This window comes from Python bivittatus, unplaced genomic scaffold (genome assembly GCF_059951505.1).
Source record: "Python bivittatus isolate LINGU-HERP-01145 unplaced genomic scaffold, Pbiv_v1 ctg000700_np1212, whole genome shotgun sequence".
NCBI classification, from domain to species: domain Eukaryota; kingdom Metazoa; phylum Chordata; class Lepidosauria; order Squamata; family Pythonidae; genus Python; species Python bivittatus.
In genome coordinates, this window is record NW_028277098.1 from 51,448,731 (window position 1) to 51,471,233 (window position 22,503).

The 22,503-nt window shown below is 39.1% G+C and overlaps 1 protein-coding gene across 2 annotated transcripts in view; it reads right to left on the reverse strand.

The window, feature by feature from the left end:
• Positions 1-22,503, reverse strand: part of IPO13 (importin 13) — a 54,443-nt gene that overhangs the window by 16,953 nt on the left and 14,987 nt on the right. For both annotated transcript variants that reach the window (XM_007419969.4, XM_015889787.3), the window contains exons 3-12: positions 18,123-18,263; positions 17,564-17,705; positions 15,534-15,700; positions 15,226-15,346; positions 13,484-13,631; positions 13,049-13,230; positions 10,503-10,529; positions 10,020-10,154; positions 7,959-8,102; positions 5,721-5,801 (exon numbers count right to left, since the gene is read on the reverse strand). In XM_007419969.4, coding sequence (XP_007420031.1) covers positions 5,721-5,801; positions 7,959-8,102; positions 10,020-10,154; positions 10,503-10,529; positions 13,049-13,230; positions 13,484-13,631; positions 15,226-15,346; positions 15,534-15,700; positions 17,564-17,705; positions 18,123-18,263 — 1,288 coding nt within the window. The remainder of the gene's footprint in view (positions 1-5,720; positions 5,802-7,958; positions 8,103-10,019; positions 10,155-10,502; positions 10,530-13,048; positions 13,231-13,483; positions 13,632-15,225; positions 15,347-15,533; positions 15,701-17,563; positions 17,706-18,122; positions 18,264-22,503) is intronic.

The window sequence follows — 22,503 nt, forward strand, 5'->3', positions numbered from 1 at the left end:
TACTTAGCTGGACATGAAATCTCTTACCACAGCATCATCATGTATCAAATTATTTTCCCAGGCAGCCATATCTACAGAATAAACAGCTTAAATATTCAGGCCTTTGGACTTCTAAGCTGTGCCCTTGTTCTCAGCCCAAAATTCTTTCTAATTTCTGCATAAATTGCAGTTTTTGGTTTCAGTATGCAGACTTCTACCTCAAGCATTCTGCAAGTGAATGGCTGTGCAAGTAGTGGAAAGATTTGGTTTCTGGTACCCATGGTTTGAGTTATCTAGATGGCAGACTTCTTGCACAAAATGGGTTGCACCTCATAAGAGTCACGTTTTCATGAGATGGGTGGCTATATAAATATGCTAAATAAATAAATAAATAAATGGCCTGATAAAACAGTTTGGCCAAAGTATGGTTAGTTTGGTTATAGGGCTTCATAATGAATCCTGTGTGGACTGAAAACCCTGAAGTAAGGGTCTTAGATAAATACTTTTGTGCTATAGAAAGTTGTAGTAAAGAAGCCATTAAACCACTGAATGAAAAAGCAAAACGAGCATTGGTTCATAAAGTTTATGGCCTCTTGTCTATACACAAAATTTTAGAGGAGGAATAAACAATATGAATGAACTATTAACATAGGAAGACAAATAAGATTTAATAGGTATTAAAAAGAACTGGTGGAAGAGTCCCATCACTGAAATCTAGCACTTGAAAAATAAAATGTGTTTAACAGGAACAGAAGCAATAGAAAAGAATAGAAATAGAAAAAGTTGCACTATATGTTAAAAGTAATGACTTCTGTTCAGAAATCCAAGTGAATGTACTTAGCACTTTAAAGAAAGTAAAACTGTAAAGAAAGTCAGCATCTGTGGTAAAATAAGAAGAACAAATAAAAGAAACACTGTGGTTGATCTATACTATCAGGTGTCCAACCAAGGAAAAGATGTGAATAATGTCTTCCAAAAACAAATTGGAAATCTTTCAGATACATGACAGAGTAGTGATAGGGGACCTATTAACTAACATCTGTTTGGAGAATTCTGCCAAGCATAATCCTTTCAGGAAATTCCTGATTTGTTTTTTGACAATTTTCAAATATGGAGGAAGGCCCAAGAGGTTTGGCTACCCTTGACTTGATACAAACCAACAGGGAAACTGAGTTGAAGAAATGGAATGAATAAGAACAATGGAGAAAACTGACAGTGTAATGCTGAAGTTCTTGATTTGAAGAGAAACTAAACCTGAATGTCTTTGACTTCAGAAAGTGGACTTTAATAAATTTAGAGCAATGATAATGTAGAATTCCATGGCAGAGAAAATAATGGGAAAAAGAGATAATTAAGAGTGGGATTTCTAAAAAAGTGGTCTGAAAAGTACAACTGCAAACAAATCCAAAGAAGGGGGGAAATAGAAGACAGCAGAAAAGCAAGTGTGAGCATTAAAGTTTGGTAAACTTCTAAAAATACAAAAGAACACACATAAAAGATAGGAAGGTGGCCAAGAAAGAACAGATACAGGTAACCTAAAACTGTAAAGGAAGTCAGTAAACCTAAATGATAGAATAGGCAAGGTTTGGTGAAGGATGCTAAAAACAATAGGAAAAAGGTATGTTCAAAATAAAAAGCAGCCATAAAAACATATACCAGATGCTCAATGAAGACAGCAAAATGCTGACAGGAAACAAAGAAAAGACAGGACTAGTTGTTTCCTATTTTGGTTGTCTTCTCTGAAAAGAGGATATGTGTTTCATTAGGAAATTGTGAAGAGCAGGATGAAGGAACAAGATTTATGATAACTTGGCCAGTGAATTCCTATTTACTTTGAACTTAATTCTGCATGACCAGACAAATTGCCTCCTAGGATACCAAAGGAATTAGTTAATGATCTAGTTAGATCTTTATGTCTTATTTTTGAGAAACCCTGGAGAACTGGTGAAGTGCCAGAGGACTAGAAAAGAGGAAATATTTTCCTTAAAAGATGGATCTGAGAACTGCAGACCTATCAGTCTGGCCCTAATACTCAGCAATATTCTACAGCAGATCATAAAGAGATTCATATGTAACCATGGTGAAAACAATGCTGTAATTATGGGAAGTTATTATGTATTTGTTAAAAATTAGACTAACCTTCTCTTCTTTTTTAATCAAATAACTTCTTTAGTAAACATGGAAATGCTGTAGGCATAATATATCTTGATCTCAGGAAAGTATTTGACAAAGTATCCACTAACAGTGATTAGTAAGCAAGTTAAGCATAGTATTATTAGGGCTGGATGGTATGACAATTAAATTGTTAGAAAACATACTCAAAAAGTACTCATCAAAGGTTCAATTTTGATATCAAACAGGACTGAGATATCAAGTGGGAAGTCACAAGGTCCTGGACCCTCACTAGTCAATTTATGTATTATTCAACAAGGAGGTGGAAGGAATGCTTATAATTTTTATGTTATTTATTTATTATTTATTTATTTATTTATCATTATTATTTTGCAGATGACACAAAATTGGGTGGGATAATTTATAACCTAGAGAACAGAAATAAAATTCAAAACAATGTTCATAGATTAGAGAAATTGGCTAAAAGTAAGAGAATTATATTTAACAGAGGCAAATGCAAAGTGTTTCATTTAGAAAAAGGATGGGAAATATCTATCTTGGTAATAGTGCCTGTGGGGGGGAAAAAAGTTGATTGCAATCTGAAAATTAGCAGCATTATGGGAATGTAATAATAATACTAATACTACTACTACTACTAATATAAAAAAGACAAATGCACTTTTAGGCCACATCAACAGAAGCAATGTTTCCAAATCAATACAATGATTGTTTTCAATTATTTTGCACTGGTCAAACCCCACCTTGAGTATTATGTCCAATTCTGGGCTCCACACTTTTAGAAAGATTCAAATAAACTGCAACAGGTTCAGAAAAAGACAATGAAGATTATTATAAGACTACCCATGAGTAGAGAAGACTAAGGGGTTAAATGATAGTGCTCTTCAAATACCTGAAAGGATGTCTCACAGACTTATTTTCTATTGTTCCATACTGCAGGCCATAAAATAATGGACAATTACAAAAAGACAGATTCTTACTGACTGTTACAAAAGTCAGACATCTATTTTTCAGAAATGTTTAATTCAGATTTTTACATTGAACAAGGGATTGGATTCTGTGCACTAGATGGCTCTTTCCAATTCTATGATCAAGCACTCTTAGAAATGCAAAGAACCTCATTCATATTGAGGCAAAAATAAAGATGTCATTTTAATATTCCCTATTAAAATTGAGAATTTAGTGTTGGGGTAAAACTGCCGACAACATTTGCTTTACATTCTAATTTGTTCCTAGCATACTAAATCAAAAGTCAGTGTGCATCTCGGCTGAATGGTCAACTCTTTTACTGCAGTTCCTTCCATTCTCTTCAAGAATGCAGGATTCCCCACCTATCCCCGCTCATCACCAACATTCCTTTATAACCAGCCTAATGCAAACTCTCAGAACAAACTCTCAGTCCCTGAGGTCATGTGATCATGATCCGGGTGCTCAGCACCCGGCTTGCAATTATAACATTGCAGTGTCCCGTGGTCACATGATCGTGATTTGCAACCTTTCCTGCCAGCTTCAGACAAGCTAAGTCAATGGGGAAGCTGGCAGGAAGCTGCAAGTTGCAGCCATGTGAGGTCCTCACTTAATGACCCATATGGTTTTTTGACTTATAACTGTGGTGCTTGACAATGGAGTTTCCAGTCCCAATTAGTGTTGTTAAGCAAGGACTACCTGTGTATTTATTGTTCTTATCTCCTTATGTAAATAGCTTTTGATTTCTCCTGCAGATATCCCAAGCAGAAATATTAGCCATGTGAAAGCTTATTTGTTAAGTTTCTACAGATTATATATCTTTTTTAATAAGTGTGTAACCTTAAATAAGAGATAAAGCAAGAAAATGCCCTAGGCAGGAAATACTGGTTGGGTGAATTTGGGCCAGTCACTCTCTCTCAGCCCACCTCACCTCACAGGGTTGTTGTTATGAGGAAAATAGGAGGAGGAAGGAGTATTAGCTATGTTTGCTGCCTTGAGTTTTATATGGAAAAAAAGGCAGGATAAAATTCTAAAAAAGAAAAAAAAACATGAAACAAAACAAAAACAGAAATGAGTTCAAAGGGTTTCCAGCACTCACATGTCTCATACTAAATAATACTAAAAAGGAATAGCCCTAGGCACAAGGATATAGCAGCTGGTGGCTAATCTCCAGTTACAAATTTTAGATCTTTTCCTTCATAGCATTTGCTACAAAAATTTCTAACTGTTCAAAGGCTGGATATACTCCAGTTCTCTGCATGAAATACACACAGATCAAATGTTGCATCCCCTTTTCCATTGGCTACTTTTATCCATTGATTTTAGGTAAGCTGCCTAAAACAGATATTGCATCTATTTATAATGTAATAACATTTTACATAAGAGAAAGTAACAGGAATCAAGAAGAAATGAGGCGTGAGGGAGAAATTACAATAGCAGTTTCTTTGAGAGAGAAGAGATCACAATGACTGTTGCTTTCCCCTTAGTGAGGGGCAACCAAGGAATGGCACAGCAAGGCTCACTTAGGCTGAAGCAGATATTACCACGGGACAGCTAGGCCTTTTAATCTGTTCCTTTCTTGTCTATATGCATGAGCACAGCTGGATACATTTTCTCCCAACCAGCCTCTCTCTCGCTCTCTCTCTTTTTTTTGCTGCAGCAAACATCATGGAGCTGTTTAAAGCTTATTATTAATATTATCAATTAATGAGAAGAAAAATTGAACTGGAAAAATGAACTGGACCAATTCTGCCCTTCCCAGGTTAGGGCAATTACATGAGGCTGCAACTCCTAGAATCTCCAGCCAGCATGGACTTTAATTTATGATCCAGAGGACATAATGCGGGATGTATGGCTTAATTAACTCATATATTTAAACAATTTAAAAATGTAGGCTTAGAATAAAAGTGGGTACCATTTTGCTAAAATCAAATCAGATTGGTATTAGATTAACACTAAATATTTTTAAAGTTTTGGCATACTTTCTTTTATAGCAAACCTGTGAAATTTCTTTAAGCGATAGCAATTAAGTAGCTTTTAACTTATTATAAACCAAGAATGCCAAGTTGTTATTCATACAGTAAATGTTACACACAGTTACATATATACACATACAATTGCAAGATTGTGGTGGGATAAAAATACAGTGAATGAATAATAATCCAAACAGCACCACTGCTACATAGATAATGACAGCTCTGAGGTACGGAATGAAACAGGCAGGCTTCTTAAGTCTATCTGCTTGACTCAGTTCACAAGTCCCATAAGCTATTTTAGAAAGAGGATATGGTGCTATAAGCATGGTAATTTCAAGCTATTTAAGAAGAAATAGAGCAGATCTAATGCTAAGAAATACACAAACATAATCCAGATCAGCATTTTATAGTGGCATGTCAAGTACCTATCACAGATCAAACAGTTTTAACAGCTCCAGAGGCTAAGCCTGGGTTTCTCCTTCTACCACAGAGGTAAAGTTTTTCTCAGGCCTATGTTTTTAAAAGGAATGTCCTGTTATTAGCACAACCGTGGAGGCCAGAAATCTGAGCAGTAAATCCAACTGGTCAGCCACTATAACTACTTGGAGAAAATGGCCTGCCTTGGATCCCTTTATATGATTATTTTTTTTAACCTAGAAGAAGTATTACCTCCACAACCTGGGCATCATTCAACCACTTGCTGAGCACTTTCTGGATGAGCTGGAAAACTTGCTGTAACACCACCACTACCTATAAACGAGAATGAGCACAGAATATCATTCTGAAACTGCTGTATCTCACATTATTTTGACTTTAGCAGAGCATTCATAGACATTCAGATTCTCAGGTAGAAAGGGGGTCAGAGATTGTCCTGCAAACCTTTTGTGCACCTCCCATAACTACACTAGCAAGGCATATCTAACAGTGATGTAGTGCTTTTTCTCAATGGCCATGCAAAGAAGCTTATAACTTTTTAAAGGAATGTTCTGAATTTAGTTCTAATCACTAAAACAATCATATGCAGTCAGGACCAGAAATATTGGAACAAGGATAACTGTTTTGGCATTTGGCCTCTGTACACCACCACATTGAGGTTGAAAGGAAACACACCCAGATGGGAGCGAAGTCAGGACTTTCAGTTGTAATTCAAGGGGTTTGACAAAAGTGGGGCACTAACCATTCAGGAAGTACAGCCAGTGGCATACACACACACCCATCATTGGTGGCTCATAAGTAATGGAACGAATGGCTGACAAGCAGCTGCATGGCCAGGTGTGGCCTGATTCCTGGGTACCCCATGACCAATCAAGCAGATAAAAGGCCTGGAGGTGGTTCTGAGTGTTACATTTGTATTTGGTAGCTGTTCACTGGAACTCTCAACATGAGGTCCAAAGAGGTGTCCATGCGATTGAAGGAGGCCATCATTAGGCTGAGAAAACAAAATAAACCCATCAGAGAGATAGAAAGAACATTGGGAATGGCCAGTACAACAGTTTGGGACATCCTGAAAAAGAAGGAATTAACTGGCAAGCTCAGCAACAGCAAAAGGCCTGGAAGACCACGGAAGACAACTAACATGACCGCAGAATTCTGCTCATGGTGAAGAGGAACCCTTTCACAACATCTAGCCAGGTCAAGAACACTCTTGAGGAGGTAGGCATGTAATTGTCAACATCTACAGTCAAGAGACGGCTTTATGAATGTAAATACAGAGGCTTCACAACAAGGTGCAAACCACTGGTGACACTCAAGAACAGAAAGGCCAGATTAGACTTTGCCAGCAAACACCTAAAAAAGCCTGCCCAGTTCTGGAATAAGATTCTTTGGACTGATGAAACCAAGATTAACTTGCACCAGAATGATGGGAAGAGAAAAGTATGGAGAAGGAAAGGAACAGCTCAGGATCCAAAGCATACCACATCATCTGTCAAACATGGTGGAGGCAGTGTTATGGCATGGGCATGTATGGGTTCCAATGGAACCAGGTCGCTGGTGTTTATTGATGACCTGACTGCTGATAAAAGCAGCAGGATGAATTCTGAAGTGTATACGGCTATACTTTCTGCTCAGATTCAGCCAAATGCTGCCAAATTGATAGGACGCTGCTTCATGTTGCAGATGGATAATGACCCAAAACATACAGCAAAAGTGATTCAAGGCAAAGAAGTGGGATGTTCTTCAATGGCCAAGTCAGTCACCTGATCTCAACCCAATAGAGCATGCTTTTCACTTACTGAAGACAAGACTGAAGACGGAAAGACCCACAAACAAGCAGCAGCTGAAGGCAGCTGCAGTAAAGGCCTGGCAAAGCATCTCGAGGGAGGAAACTGAGCATTTGGTCATGTCCACAGGTTCCAGACTTCAGGCAGTCATTGACTGCAAAGGATTTTCATCCAGGTATTAAAGGCGATCCTTATGTTTGTCATGATGTTGGTTTGTTCCATTACTTATGAGCCACCAACAATGGGGGGGGGGTGTATGCCACTGGCTGTACCTCCTGAACGGTTAGTGCCCCACTTCTGTCAAACCCCTTGAATTACAGCTGAAAGTCCTGACTTCGCTCCCATCTGGGTGTGTTTCCTTTCAACTTCAGTGTGGTGGTGTACAGAGGCCAAATGCCCAAACAATTATCCTTGTTCCAATATTTCTGGTCCTGACTATAAAAACTGCTCATGATCTTGGGTAGCTCAACTAAAGAAACTTGCTTAGGATATAGGAATACAAGCATAAAAGTATCATTTTTATCATATGTTTTTTAAATAGAACTGAGTGCTACCTTCCACAGGAAAAGTTACAAGCTGCTTATAATAACTCCATGGCAGAGAAAATAAGTATTTATTAACTACCTAAAGAATTACCTGTATTAATGCACAAAGAGAACCTATTCAGATATACAACAATACTCACCGGATTGGGGCCCTGAGGCACTGGCAGTTTCTTAACTTCTGTGTTCTCGTGATCATCATCATGGTGACTGATGTCTAAAGTGGTGAAGAGGTTGGAGAGCAGACCCAATATGTGGATGATAGCTAGTTTGTTGGATGGATTGGGCTGCAACATAAAGTATCACTGTAGTCATCACACTTGGCTCAAGATATAGGCCACCATCATCAAGTGTTATAAGTTGGCATCAATAAGTAATAGCAGAACTGTAAAACACAGCCTGGTACCTGGTGCTTTATTCCTAGCAGACCTCTGGGCTCATCTTTGTACTCTTCTAATTATGGTGCGAACATGTGGCATTTACCATTTTTAAATTAGATGATCTCATGATGTTGCCTTAGTTTCGTCCCCAGCCTACCATGGAGGCAGTTTAAAGTCCTATTCAGCTGTTCTAATTTTAAAGTCATGTTTTTCAACTTCTCCCAATATATATTTTGCTGTGAATATGAACTAAAACCCTTCAGTGATTATATACTTGATGTTGAGGGCCACAATTGGGATCTCCCAGCTCCTACTGGCTCCTTTAGACTGCTGTAGACATGCCCCCTCCCTTTCAGCCCCTTTTCCGAGCCATTCTGCTTTTTCACATTTCACAGTTCTTTCAGTATGAAGTGGTAGAGGCTGCTGTTCAAGCAGGAAAAGCTCTCCTGCTTTACTGAGCAGCCCTCTCTTAATCAGTCAGTAGGCCTGCAATAAGGGGCCACTGAGTAACCACTGGACTAGATTTCGCTGATCCAGCACAGAGCTTCTTCTATTATTTTAGAATAGATGGGCTACCAGCCTGAATCTTAAGGATACAGTAAGAAAAGTTTAAGACAGCTAAGGCAATGAGGAATGTATGTGTTTGTCTGTATGCATGTGCACACACATGTAGAATTCACACACTTAGCTTTTGTTTCCATCTCATAAGCTATCCCACAAGTGCATTTTTCTAAGCTAAACTCATTTTCTCATTCCCCCTCCCCCACATATATACCTCTCCTCACAAGGAACTGCAAAAAGTACAGAAATCAAAATGGAATGACAGGATCTAATCACTTTGGGGTGATAATACCCTGTCATTAGTGTGGCTCCCAGGAGTTCCCTTTCTGTAGTGGCCATGCTCCATTGCTCCTTCTCACCTTTTAAGTGGAGCTTTTAGTCTGCAAAACTATAGTGCAATCTGAATTGTGGCAGCAAACAAACTAAGCAGCTTTTTCTATTTTGAAAAATGCATCCCATAATGGAGAAAAACAATGGAAAAGGAAGCATGAAAAAGCAGGAGAGGTTCTCATGCTTCATTGGCCAGTCCTTCCCGCTCCTGTGATCCACTGAGAGATGAAGCAGAGACTTGATCTGTTAGCACCTGTCAGCCAGCCTCCCCCTCCCCAAAAGCTGACAGGCACTGGGGGTAAGACAGTGAAGTCATACAGCTGCCTCAGCAGCCTTCACAGTTGTTTTATGAAACAGTGCTAAACCTGTGTCAATATCTCTCCACTTGGATAATATGAAAAGTGGCTAAACCACCCATCCTGGGCACCTATCAATACCCAGCCAACTCCACACACACACCCCCACCATATTAATAAGAGCAATCTGTGGTTGCTTTTCTCATTAGCAGATGATTTTGGTGAAAGGGGAATTAAAGCCAGGAAAATCTACCAATTGTTTTCCTTAACTTGTACTTTATCAAAAATATAAGGACAGCAACACTCACCAGCCAAATTCTTAAGGTAGAATAGGGCTTGACAATTGGAGCAGCATAGCTTATACCAGCATACCTTCTGGTAGAGGATAGCACATTAACATGGCCATGAGAAAGCGCCCCATGTCTCTATTCCCAAATGTAGAATTGGTGAATGGGGTAGAAACAAAGAAGAGTATAAACTAAAGGACAATGGCAGAAATCACTAATGAAGGGAAGCAAAAGAGGACCCACAAACTAAATATAACCTGTAACAAAAAAGAGGAACCTCTTACACATAGCAGGCCTAGTCTTCTTTAAGAAAAGGCAGAAACCATTACCAGGCATCTGATGTAGCTCACCGTTTCATCAGCCAACTTCTCTAATTGCTGGATGTAAGGAGTTATAAGTGAATGCAGATTCTTCAAGATCTCCTCCACTTGGAGGGCAGACAATAAGAAACCAAGAGCCTGCATCAGCCACATACACTGACTTGTCTAAAAGGAAAAGGTGGATAACATTTTCAATTTTACTTACTGAATTCAGAAACTTTCACTTCATCCTCCCACTCCATCCTTAGTCAACTCCAAGCTTAAACTTAAAAATGCTTTGGGAGAACTCATCCCAGAAACTTGTTTATACATGCATGCCTCAGTATAGGCATGGCCATTGCTGCTATTAGGAGACATAACTTAAACCTCTATTTAGGAACTGAAAGCTTCGTTTGTCTCACTAATAAAGCCTCTCATTGGCTGTAATGCTTAGTTCTACTGAACTAGCTTGATAGGGGACCATATCTTATGCATACTTTGTGACCTCCTGTCAAATGGGGAAAAGAATCTTACCTTGTGAATCTGCTTCATTAGCACCTCCTACAGAGGGAAAGATTCAAGAAAGTGAATGCTGCCTCTAAAGCAGAGATTACTTTCATCAACAATGCCCTATCCATAACCTATGATAACCTGAAGACTCTGTGAGGCAAATACAGGTTCTAGGGGAATAGAGTATTCAGGGAAAAATGGACAAGTAAAAGAAGAAGAGCAATCAAGATTCTGTTATAGGCAACTGATTGTAAATAGTTTGCCTCTGAGATTCTGTTGTGCCACCAAATCAACAGAGCTAATTCATTATATATAACATAGGTCACGTTTAAATATGAGAGCCATCCTGACTAAATTTCAATTGCTGGATAGATGAAGACCTTTACTTTTTATGCAATCACCTCATCACAAATCTGCAGGTTGGACAAGGTACAAAGATTATCAACCCAACTGAATTTGGGTCAGATATGCTATTTAGAATGTTCTTATTATTCTTATAATAAGAATAATTAGAACACTAATGTAAAAAGATTACTCCTGTACATCTAGCTCAATGCTAAATGTTGCTTAAAAACCTTAGATATTCACAGAACCATCTCTTTGAACACCAATCCTTCCTACCCATCCTCAAGGAGAAAATTCTAGTTAGAGGTTGCATACTGGCAATGAAGAGGACTAAGTCCTACATTTTCTCTATTATTCTATATATCCATGTCCCCCACATAACTCTATAAATGCATATCATATCTGCACTCACATTGTACATACTTGCATGAGCCATCCTTTTTTTTTTTTTTTAATGCAGCATTGCCTCCATCAACATATTGGGGAGAGAAGCTGGAACAACTGGAGGCTCACTGTGAGCAATTTTCATCATTCTTTGCAGAATGGTTTGCTTTAATTTGGATTCCAGCATTGGGGCAGGTCACAAGGAAATAACTATTGCAACCAGTTTTCAACTTCATATGGTTTCTTTTCAGCTTGTCAATCTCAAGAACATGGGCAGGGTGTGTGGAGAGATGAGGGCCAACATTTGCTTGCTCAACCATTGAATTTTCTGGCTGATTAGACTGACAGTTACTGTTGCCACGATCAAGGGAGATGATCAGCAACTACTGAGACAATAATGTGTTCCTACCTGTTTAAAGGAGACCGTTTTATGACCTCTACTAAAAAAGTCTTCTTTTGACTATGGTTTTTTTTTCCCCCTAAATATAGCCTAGTCTCAAATATTCCATTCTTGGGTATGCTGAAGAGGAAGTGATGGATGAAACTTCTGGACTTATTTCAATAGGTTTTTTTTCAATATATAGTACTGAAACTGTTTTGATTGCCTTAGTGGATAACCTCTGCTGGAAGCTAGATGGAAAGAATTCAACCCTGCTACTTCTCCTAGACCTACTGGTGGCTTACATCTTCTGAGCTGCTTGGCAGTGTTGGGCCTTGAGACGCTGTTTTGCGTTGGTTCCAGTTCTTCCTATTGGGACATGCCCAAAAGGTGGTGGTGGTGCTAGAGGACCATCATTTGACATCTAGAATATTATTCACCTTGTTTCCTAGCTGTTCAACATCTACATGAAATTACTTAGAGAGGTCATTCAGAGCTTTAGAGCGGCATCAGTATGCCAATGATACCAAGTTCTATTGTTCCTGTTCTTTTAATTCCAAGAAAGCAATCAGTATCTTTTAAAATCTTGGGTCTCAATAATGGCTGGATGAGGAGGAATAAGCTGAAATTAGGCAAGAACAGAGGTACTGTGGATAAAAAAGCTGGACTTAGGGACTGAGGTGAAGCCTGTTCTGTATGGGACTGCACTCTCTCAGAAAGAACAAGTTCACAGTTTGTATGTGTTCTTTTACCTTCAGAGGCCATTTGATTTCCAGATGAAGCATGCAGTTAGAACTGGGGAAATCCAGATTCAACCCATAGCCATGGAAGCTCTGTGGGTGATTTAAAGCCAGTCACTCTTTTTCAGAACAAACTACCCCATAAGGTGGTTGTTGCGGGAGAACACTGGAAGAGGGAGGGCTAACTATGTTACCTTCAGTTCCTGGGACAATATTCTAACAAATAATAGTAATATGCCACTTCCTTAGCTGGTTGGATTTTGAGACTGTTATTCACATCTCAGCTACAATGTGCTTTAGATGAGGCTGCCCCTGAAAATGTCCAGAAATGCAATCCATCTAAAATGCAGTGGTCAGATTGCTGACCAGGGATCATTTGATACCTGTACTGAAAAAATTGCACTAACTACCATTTGCCTAGCAGATACAATTTACTGGGCTGGGGTTACCAGAAACAACTTAGAGACTCAATATTTGAGGCAACACCTCTCCCATTATAAACCATAGATCAGTAGGAGGTGCCTCCCACCAGAATTTCAGCTATCAGGTACACAGGAAACAGCCTTTCCTAAATGACTCCCAGGCTATGGAATGTGCTCCCTACTGAAGTAAGTTTGGTTTCTAGTATTTAGGAAGATGGCAAAAGCACATATTATTGCAATGCTTGTTATTTTAATTATCCATATACGATTTTAATTGCATTAAACCATGTTTTCTGTTACCTGAGAGACAGCAACAATGTTGGCAGCATATGGAGGCAAGTCATATTTACACTCGCGGCATATCTTCTTAAGAGTAGAGACACTAGAGATAGATAATTCAGGATTGCCCAGAGCCTGTAATACCAGGGGTAGGACATTGTTGATCATTACAGGGTGGTCAGCCAGCCACTCTGAGAGAGCCCCTGGTAAAAAAAAAAAGAAAACAAGTCAAGACTACTCTGCTGATATGACAGCACATCCTGTGAATAGCACAGCAACTTCTCCTTACAACACTGCTTGGCTAAAAACCCACACATATTCTCATTCAAACTCTCGGGGCAATAGCGTGCAGCAACCCTTTACAAAGATAAGCTACCCTTTGCAACAGCTCCTTACTCAGAACTGCAACCTTCCCCATTCAACAGCATCTCCCCTCCACTTGCCCAATTTCCTCACCGATAGTGAACATAACTGTGTCTGCAAGTTGTACATTGCTGATGCTGATGTGGGGGATGAGGCCGATAAGGCCAGGCACCACGTCTGAATAGTTTACATCTATGGTCTCTGCAATGGACTGGAACCCGTAAAGTAAAGCTTCTGTGTGCTGCCAGAGACAAAAAGAGATGTGTTGCATCCATGATCCACCTCAAATGCCCTACATTGGTGTGGGTACCACAGTGCCAACACCTGTGCTGAGATTTTGACAGAGTTATGATAAAAAGTGATATAGCACAAAATAGCTCCCTCTCAAATTTCCATTCTGACAAAAGAGGTATAGAGCTAGTTCCCACAGAAAAATATGACTCATTTAGAAAATTTCCTAACAGTTAATTCTATGATACAAATTTTACCCCAAAGCAAGTATTATTTTTCAATAGTATTACATCTGAATCTAGGATGGACATTCCCAATTGCATTCATTATCCTTATCCTGTGCATCCAAAGTATAGCCTGAGCAGCAGTTGACTGAAAGGTAAGTAGTTTGGCCTCCCACAGTTCCATTACTTACAAGGTGGGGAAAGAAGAAGGGGAATATCCTTGCACTCATGTTCTCTTTCTCAATGGGCCATTTTATACATACAGACTACTGGGTTTACTACATGTTCAATATACTGGAGCACTGGCAGGATTGCTACTTCCAAATGCTTGGCTTGTAATTCACGGTCAGGGCTCAGTTTTTGTTTGTGTCACAGTGATGAATAAGGAACCCCTGCAGTCCTTGGTACTTGACACCCATCACTGTTTGCCACGCCAGTAGCATCCTGACAACACAGGTCAATGATGCATTCTGATCAGCTGTCATATATGGACATGTGGCCCAATATTACAACCGCGTCTGTGTAGCAGATATATCTAAACATCTTTCACTAAACTGAAAGGACAGGTATTTCTAACACCAGAGGGAATGGGACTGCACCTTTAATATATGAATCCACACATTAGTCTAGGAGTGGAGAACTCACAACTGCATGAAGCTCCAGCTTCAATTTGTGGTCCCAAGGTACCCAGATAATTTCACTGAAATTCAGCTGGAACCACCTGATTATTAGCTGTCTCATTTTCCATATTACACCCTCTCCTCATTTAGCAACCACATTCTGTTCCAACGACTTGGTCATTAAGCAAAATGATAGCTAAGTGAACACATGACTGAGGGAGAGAGATGCTGCAAAGATCACTGGTTGCTGCCCTCTCATTCAGATAAAGTTCTCTTGTACTGTGTCCTGTGCCTGACCTGTTTTTTCCCCTCTTTTTGCCCCCTCACAGGTCAGAGAGATTGCTTAAACAAGCTATCTCTTCCTGAGCTGTTTTTCTCTGCCGCACAGTGCTTCCCTAAAAAATGCTAACCACAAGGTAACAAGCTCAGCTCTGTGACCTTAATTAGTTGATTAGAAGCTTAAGCCAGACCTTAATCAGTGTCACACTGAAAGCTTTTGTTGTTAGGCGCACGAAATTTGGTCATAAATGTGCATATGGGTCAGAAAATCAATTTTTTATTACTGGCATATTTGTGAATGATCGCTACCCAAGGTAGTTGCTAAACGAGAAGTGGGTGTATACATCTCAAAGCTGAAAAATGGCAAAAACTTTCATGATACCCATTTACTCCATTATTTCTTCTACACTGTTTCCTCCCCAGTCCTGGCAAATGGTTCACCTCTTACTGCTTTCATCTGAGAGAAGAAATCTACCCTCACCTGCCATGAAGATGGCTGATCTGAATTTGTCAGAAGGCGACCCAGTTTGTCATATAAGCTACTCAGCAGTTCCGCTCCCAACATCTCATATACATACATCAAAGTATCTGAGATGTCCACTCTGTAAGACAAAAGAATCATAGAAAACCTCTGCTTACAGGGCAAAGAGTAGATAGAAATGGCTGCAGTAGATTCTAACAACCCAGTGTTCAGCCTTTATCACGACCAATACTGTATGATTAACTCCTCTTTTGCAATTCACAAACCATGTTATATATTAAAAGATACTGCTAAGCAAAAGGCCATACCGGTATATACGAAACTGCTCCTTTTCATCAGAGGACCAGCAACTATATTCTTCATCAGAGGGAAACTGAGCTTTATGTAGGAGTACATCCACTAATTGAAAATATACAGGTCGATACACTTGCTGATACATGGCCTGTTTTTCTGGATCAAAAGAGAGAATGTCATCCTGCAAACAAAAAGATAATTGCTCAGTTGCTGGGAAAAGCCACGTGACTCAAACTGCCCCAACATTTGGGTATGGTCCAAATAAATTACCGCTATTATTATTTTCTGATGGGATAGCCAGAAATTACATTTCAATAGCATACCACTTTCCTCAAATCTTTCAGCTGCTCTGCCCAGTATCATCTTGACTTGTTTATAGCACTAGGACACCCCAGATTCCTTTCCTAACATTTAACATTTTTCCTAGGTTCTAACTGCAAGGCAATGACAAGAGGGTGCAGTTGTTTTAATGGAAAAATGCAGATTTAGGGCTGCAGATGTCTTTCAGACGTATGTTTGCAACTGAATTTATCTGGGTTCTCCAGAATGGACTGACAGTTCTCTTTGCTTTTGCATCAGAACATAAAGCAGAGGAGTGGCTTTATATTATACTTTTGTCAATCCACCAAGTAAATAGTACTATCTCCTTCTAATCTTCCATCAGCAATTAAGCAAGAATAGAAGTTATCACAGACCAGCAGATTAACTGAACAGGTATGCCTTACATTTTCAATTATCACCACCTTGTTCTTACCTTTTGTTCTCACTTTTGTCTAAGTAAGAAATAAATTAGTTCTCATAATGAAGTCATGCTGCCTAGCACAAAATAGCCAATGGAAAATCAAAGATACAGTGAGAACTAAGAATAAGTGTATTACTGTGAAGTAGACATAGCAGAAAAAAGTCTCTCTTCTCCAGTAGCCTATACAAGATGCTGCTCCAGTTCAGCTCCCTTCATTAATAATGATGCGTCTGTGGACTGAAGTACCGCACCAGTCACATACTGAGGCAACATATGACCTCATCCTATTTCAAGCTGGCACTTAGAGACGCAGCAGTTCAACAACTAGCCTTGTTCTTGGGCAGTGCAGGAGTGTCAAACTAATCTGCCATGCTAATGAGACTTCTGGGCTCCAATGAAGAGTGCTGGGGAGGAGGTGGGTAGCAGGTCAGATCATGCTGTGTTGTTTCTCTGACTCAGTGTCAAAATAGCAGCAAACATACCCACCACAGATACATCCAAATAATCTCTGAACTAATTGTACTTGAAACAGGAAGGAACAGCAGTTCTGCTTGTCAGGAAGAGAAAACCTTGCTCTTCTTACCAAGGAGACCCGTTAAGGCTATTCTGGATAGAAAAAAGGGTATTCTATTAACTCTCATGGCCACTATGAAGGAAAAGAATGCCCTACCATCTGCTCAGGAAATTGGAAGGAGCTTTGTTTCCATCCAAACAGATGCTACAGTTTTCTAGCAAGAAGAAAAAGGCTATTCTCTATGGGAAGAAGGCAATTCTCTTTCAGAGTATGCAAGGTGATCATAGTCACTCTGTGATGAAATATATTTCATTCTTCTCTGAGAAGCTACCATTTCAGTTGCAAATACTTGCTATACATTTAAGAAAGACAGACAGTATGCCTCCCCATTTCTGCACTGCCAGAAGGCATCCTACTCAAACACAAGATGGATATTCAGGTCCAGCACCATGACAGTGCAATGAAACATGGGCAGAGGTCCCAAGATGTAGCAAGATAATAGTACTGCTACCCAGTAAAGCCTTCATTGCATGGAGGAAAGCAAGAATCTCCACTTTAATAAGGAAAGACTTCACCACAAAGAATGACTTTTGACTGACCAAAGTTTGACCTACTGTTGATTTATATATTACATTATACTCAGTCCAGAGTTGATATCGATATCAACTATATAATCTGTGCTTCTAAGTACAGAATAACTGGCATAAGCATACCTAAACCAGGGGATAAACTATATCAAGCTAGGAAAATACCACTGAAGAAATCTGCTTCAGGAAGAGAGGTCTTACCTGCAGTGAATACCAGAAAGTGAGTGTAAGTGAGCTTGTGGTCTCATTGACGGGATAGTGTCCTGGGATCCCGGTGCAGAACATTATCATGTTGACCAGTGCCAGAAAACTCTGCCAATGATCTACCTGGTCCAGAAGTGCTCTATGGGCAGTAGTAAAAATGCAGAATCAGGAACCTGCTGTGCCATGGCAGACCCATAGGAATAACATATACAACTTGAGATAATACATATGGAAAAGGATTCAGCAATTCATGAAGCAAATGCCCACAGAAGCTCATCAGTCAGAACTGTTTTAAAACTTGAATAGCTTCCACCCAAATAACAGATGTAAGATTCTGTAGCATTCCCCACAAACACAAGATTGTAAATTAGCACCTAAATCATCTTCTGGATCTCTGAATGAAATTTGGGAGATTACAGGCTGTTTTGCTGTAAGAAAAGCAGAGGAAACTCTCCTAATTTCTCTCTTTGTGAGCAACAGAGAATCCTGAATGGCTATGTCCACACTCTAGCAATCACTGCTACTAAATACCAACACAAGGCCTAATGCTTCTTACCGTGAATGATTCTCCCCCAGGGCTACAGCAATACGGCAAATCCCATGAGATGTTTCCATATCCCTGTTCTGAACTGCTTGACGCAGCTGTTCCTGGAGTCCTAGTACGGGTGGAATGAGCTTCAGAAGAGTATTCACATACCTGTTAACAAAGAGAGAAGATGGAAATGGAGAACTTTATATCCCCTACCAATTCGTCCTTCTTTAGGAATGTATTACAGCCCTGCTAGATTATGCATGTATTTAGTCCCCCCCGCCCCCCCCGCCACACACACACTTTTTCCCTTTGTATTCAGCTGGATTTTTCAGAAACTTTACCAGCCGAGGAAGAATGCAACAGCAGCCCTCCCTGGAAACCAGCTCTCCTGTAACTGGTACTCAGAGGTATATTGCCTTGAACTTGGAGCTTGAACAATGAATCTATCATTGCTAACAGGAGCTAACAGACCTTTCTAACATTAAAATAAAGTCTCCTTCCAATCATGTTTGACTCCTGATGACTTCCAGGGCATGTCCATGATGTTTTCCTGGCAGCAATACAGAAATAGTTTGCTGTTGTCTTATTCTGATATATTTTTCTAACTTTGCAGTCTAGTCTGTAGCCCTGGCATTCCCTGGAGGTCTCGCATCCAAATACTAGCCAAGACTGATGCTGCTTAGCTTCCAGACACAGATAGCCAGGTATTGCTAGCTGCTGAGACTTTTAAACATTAATTTGTTTTATTTCTTTAAACCAAGTGTGTGCAATTTTTTGGAACAAGGACTGTATTTAGCCTTGCGATAAATTGCCAGGGGCTACACTGCAGAAATAAATTAGTTTTTCTTTACGATGAATGACAATTCTATTTAATAAATTAAATGCACTTAATATAATTATTTTCCACATTTTTCTATATTTTCCCCTTCAAGCACATTAAACATAATTTGGTGCTCGGTACCAATTTTTGGAAAATCACTGAAGACTACATCTAAATTTTTATACGATCTTAAGGGCTCAAGTTATACAACACTACTTGATGCCACCTAAATCAGATAGCTATGCATTAAGCTAGTTCTGCAATGCATGAGAAAACATCCTGTTTCAAATCAGTAAAATCAATAGCATGAAAGGAAAAAAAATATTTAAGTCACTTCATCTACTTAATTATAATTTTACAAATTTGATCATGCAAGCTCAAAGCAACTGGAAATATCATGGTTGCCCTTCCTTCAGAAATGTAAATACTGTACCAAAGCCAGAATCTTGAGTTTACCAAAGAGACTGCTTTCATCCTGTGAAAGGATATAACAAGTTTGCATACACTATGGATAAAAAGTATTGTACAATAGGGATTAAAAATAACATGGGAAAATAGCTCTGGATGAAAATGGCTTAAGGACCATCTCTTTGCAAGTGAACCAACCAAGACATTGTGACATTCAGAGGTTTTTCTCTGGGTCCTTATCACTATCATTTGACATAAAGTGGGACAGTGATCCAGAAATGGGCCACACCTGGACCCACTAAGCAAAGAAGACTTATCGTGTGCTAACTCTTTTTGTTCAGCGCTACATGTTTCCATTAATGCAGGTTTTATAGCATATTTTAGCTTCAATTTATATTTTATCTGATTTTTCCCAGTATATATTTTCGGAATCAGTGTTTTTAATTGCTATTTTAAATGAATTACAGAATCCACATTATGAGGTTTCCCTAAAAGCAGCTTAGAAACGTTTTCAATAATGCACTGGTTCAAATGTTCAAAACTCTGGAACAAACAATACTGCTCCCATAATAGTCTACAGGTATACACTCTCCCTCCATCATTCTCATCATAACTTACTGTGTGGAGATACATAGGTACAGAACCATATTGCACAATTTCTTTTCTTTCTATCCCCCAAAGCAAGAAATGCTTTCATGACGGAGCCTTCTATTACACAAGCAATAATGAAGAACAAAAGGGTAACATATAATGTAATACATAAAGATAAGAAAGCATACCTACCTGCTCACTTCTCACCCAGGAATGTGATCTCTGACTTGTGAAGACACCTGACCTGTCCTCAAAGACACTGACCAAGGAACCAGATTGTTAAATTAGTATTTCTTTTTCCAAGATCACTGTTCTCCCAAAATGTCAATATTACTGCTTATTTATTATTTTATTGGATAGGTTTACATCCTGCCTTTTGTTCAGAAACTCAAGGAAGTATACAGAATGCTCCCATTTTTCCCCACAACAATCCTATGAAATAGGTTGGGCTGAGAGTGAGTGGTGGCCCAGTCATCCAGTAACCTTCCATGGCTGAAGGTGGATTTGAGTCTGGGACTTCCTGATGTTAGTCCAATATCTTAACCACTTCACCACAAGAGCTTTCTTTCAATCAAGTTTTTAGCCTACCCAACATCACCTCCAACGACACTATGGAATCTACCATTTCCAAAATCACATGGCGTTACTAGATTTGGGCTGCCAGATATCACACTTACAGCAGCAGCAATGATCAAGAAATGTTATGACACCTTAAAAAACTAGCCAGCTTTATTCATATAATATTAAAATGTAATTACTGAATGCATCAGACTTTAGAAAAGCTCTGATTTTATTTTAAAATAGGTCTGGTATGCAGGAAAGAATAAGTTGAGTCAAGCTTTAGAAGAAAGCTTGCTCCTTTGGTATAATTCTGCTATTTTTAACATTTTAGAGCCCACATTTTAATCTATTATGGGTGAGAAATGTGCTGAAATGGAATAAATATTTGAAGATGTATACCATTCACTGTTTAAGCAGAAGAATCTGTTGATGGGAGGGTAGTTTGAAAGAGTCACAACCTCTGAATATTCATTTCCTCAAATCAAAAGTACAATGTTCACACAATACTTTTCTGAGGCATCCAGTTAGCTAGTATTTCACTGTGCACTGCAGCATTCCAGAACCATAGAAGCAGTTTCATGTCTGTCAATCTTCCTACTGCTGCCAATAAACGATTGTAACCATGACAACAAGCACAGAGGAAATGGAGAGGAAGAGCAAGGGATGGCCTCGAGGGAGAAGCTATGCTGGTGGCTAATCAGCCAGTTGTCAGTTTCCTGGCTACCAGACTATGAAGAGATGCGGCTATTCTGAACTTGCCCACCCACCTGACTCCACCTCATACATAGTCCACAGTTACAGGTGGAAGACCATACCTATGCAATGTTTATAGTAGTGAACAATTCAAAAGCTTTCTGTTCCCTCTTATTATCTATAATGCTGGACTCTCCACTGGAAGAATAAACCAAATTTCTCTTCTAATTTGTTTTAAGAGCTTTCAAGAATGAGGGCCCACCTCCATATTGGTTTATTTTGATCATTTAGTAGAATACTACATTTTAGTGTGAAAGAAGCCCACAGGCTAAAAAAAAAAAAATCAGGTAATTGGAATTTAGAAGCTAGGAGTAACATAAAAGTTTGGGAGGATGAAAAGGCTTAAGTATGGGTTACAGAGGGTTAGAAAGGAACAGAACTATATGTATGGCTAAGGAGCAACTCAAATGAATTCAGTTCTGCACTACTATATGCAAGAATGGAAATGGAGCTGGGAAGTACACTTTGAAAATACTGGAAAAGGCTAAATAACGCACAGACAAGATAACTGAATCAAAACATTTCCCAACCAATGGTAATCCAATTTCCCATAAATCACCCAGAGAATAAAGAGCTAAGCAATCCTGGATCATTTCTTTATTAATTTAATTAATCTATCAGAACAGTATATACAGTTTACCTTCCCTTAAGCTTTCAAAGAAAGAGAGAGAGAGAGAGACTTACGTCATATTATTTCATGCCTCATATGCCATGTATGAGGTTTTACATGACTTCCACCACCACCACCACCACCACCACCACCAGGGAGGTTATTTTCTATTTTGACACAGGGTATATCCTATGTGGTCCTTTCAGTAATTAAATTAATCTATGTTATACCCCACTTTCATCTAGCAAGCTCAGGGTGACGTACATGATACCCCCCCATGTTATATTCATAATTACTCTGATAAGTAGAGTCTAATTATATGGTGATTTTAACCCTGAACTCTCCTTTCCTAGCCAACATGCTAACAATTGTATCAGATTGGCTCCCATAGTTTTACAGTGCTTCACTTTTGAGATATGATACTTCCTCAAATCCAACTAAGTGTTCCAACTGGAGTCCAATATTTCTTGCAACTGGAGTCCAATGTTTCTTTTACCTGATAAATAGTGATTTACTCTGCCACCTTTTTAGATACTTCAGCAGTGATATTATGTTCCCTATCATTTTCCTCTCTAGACCGAATATACTATATGTGTCCAAACATAAAATATCTGTTATTAATAATAGTTAAGTCCACTGAGGAGCCATAGCACCAGTGTCTT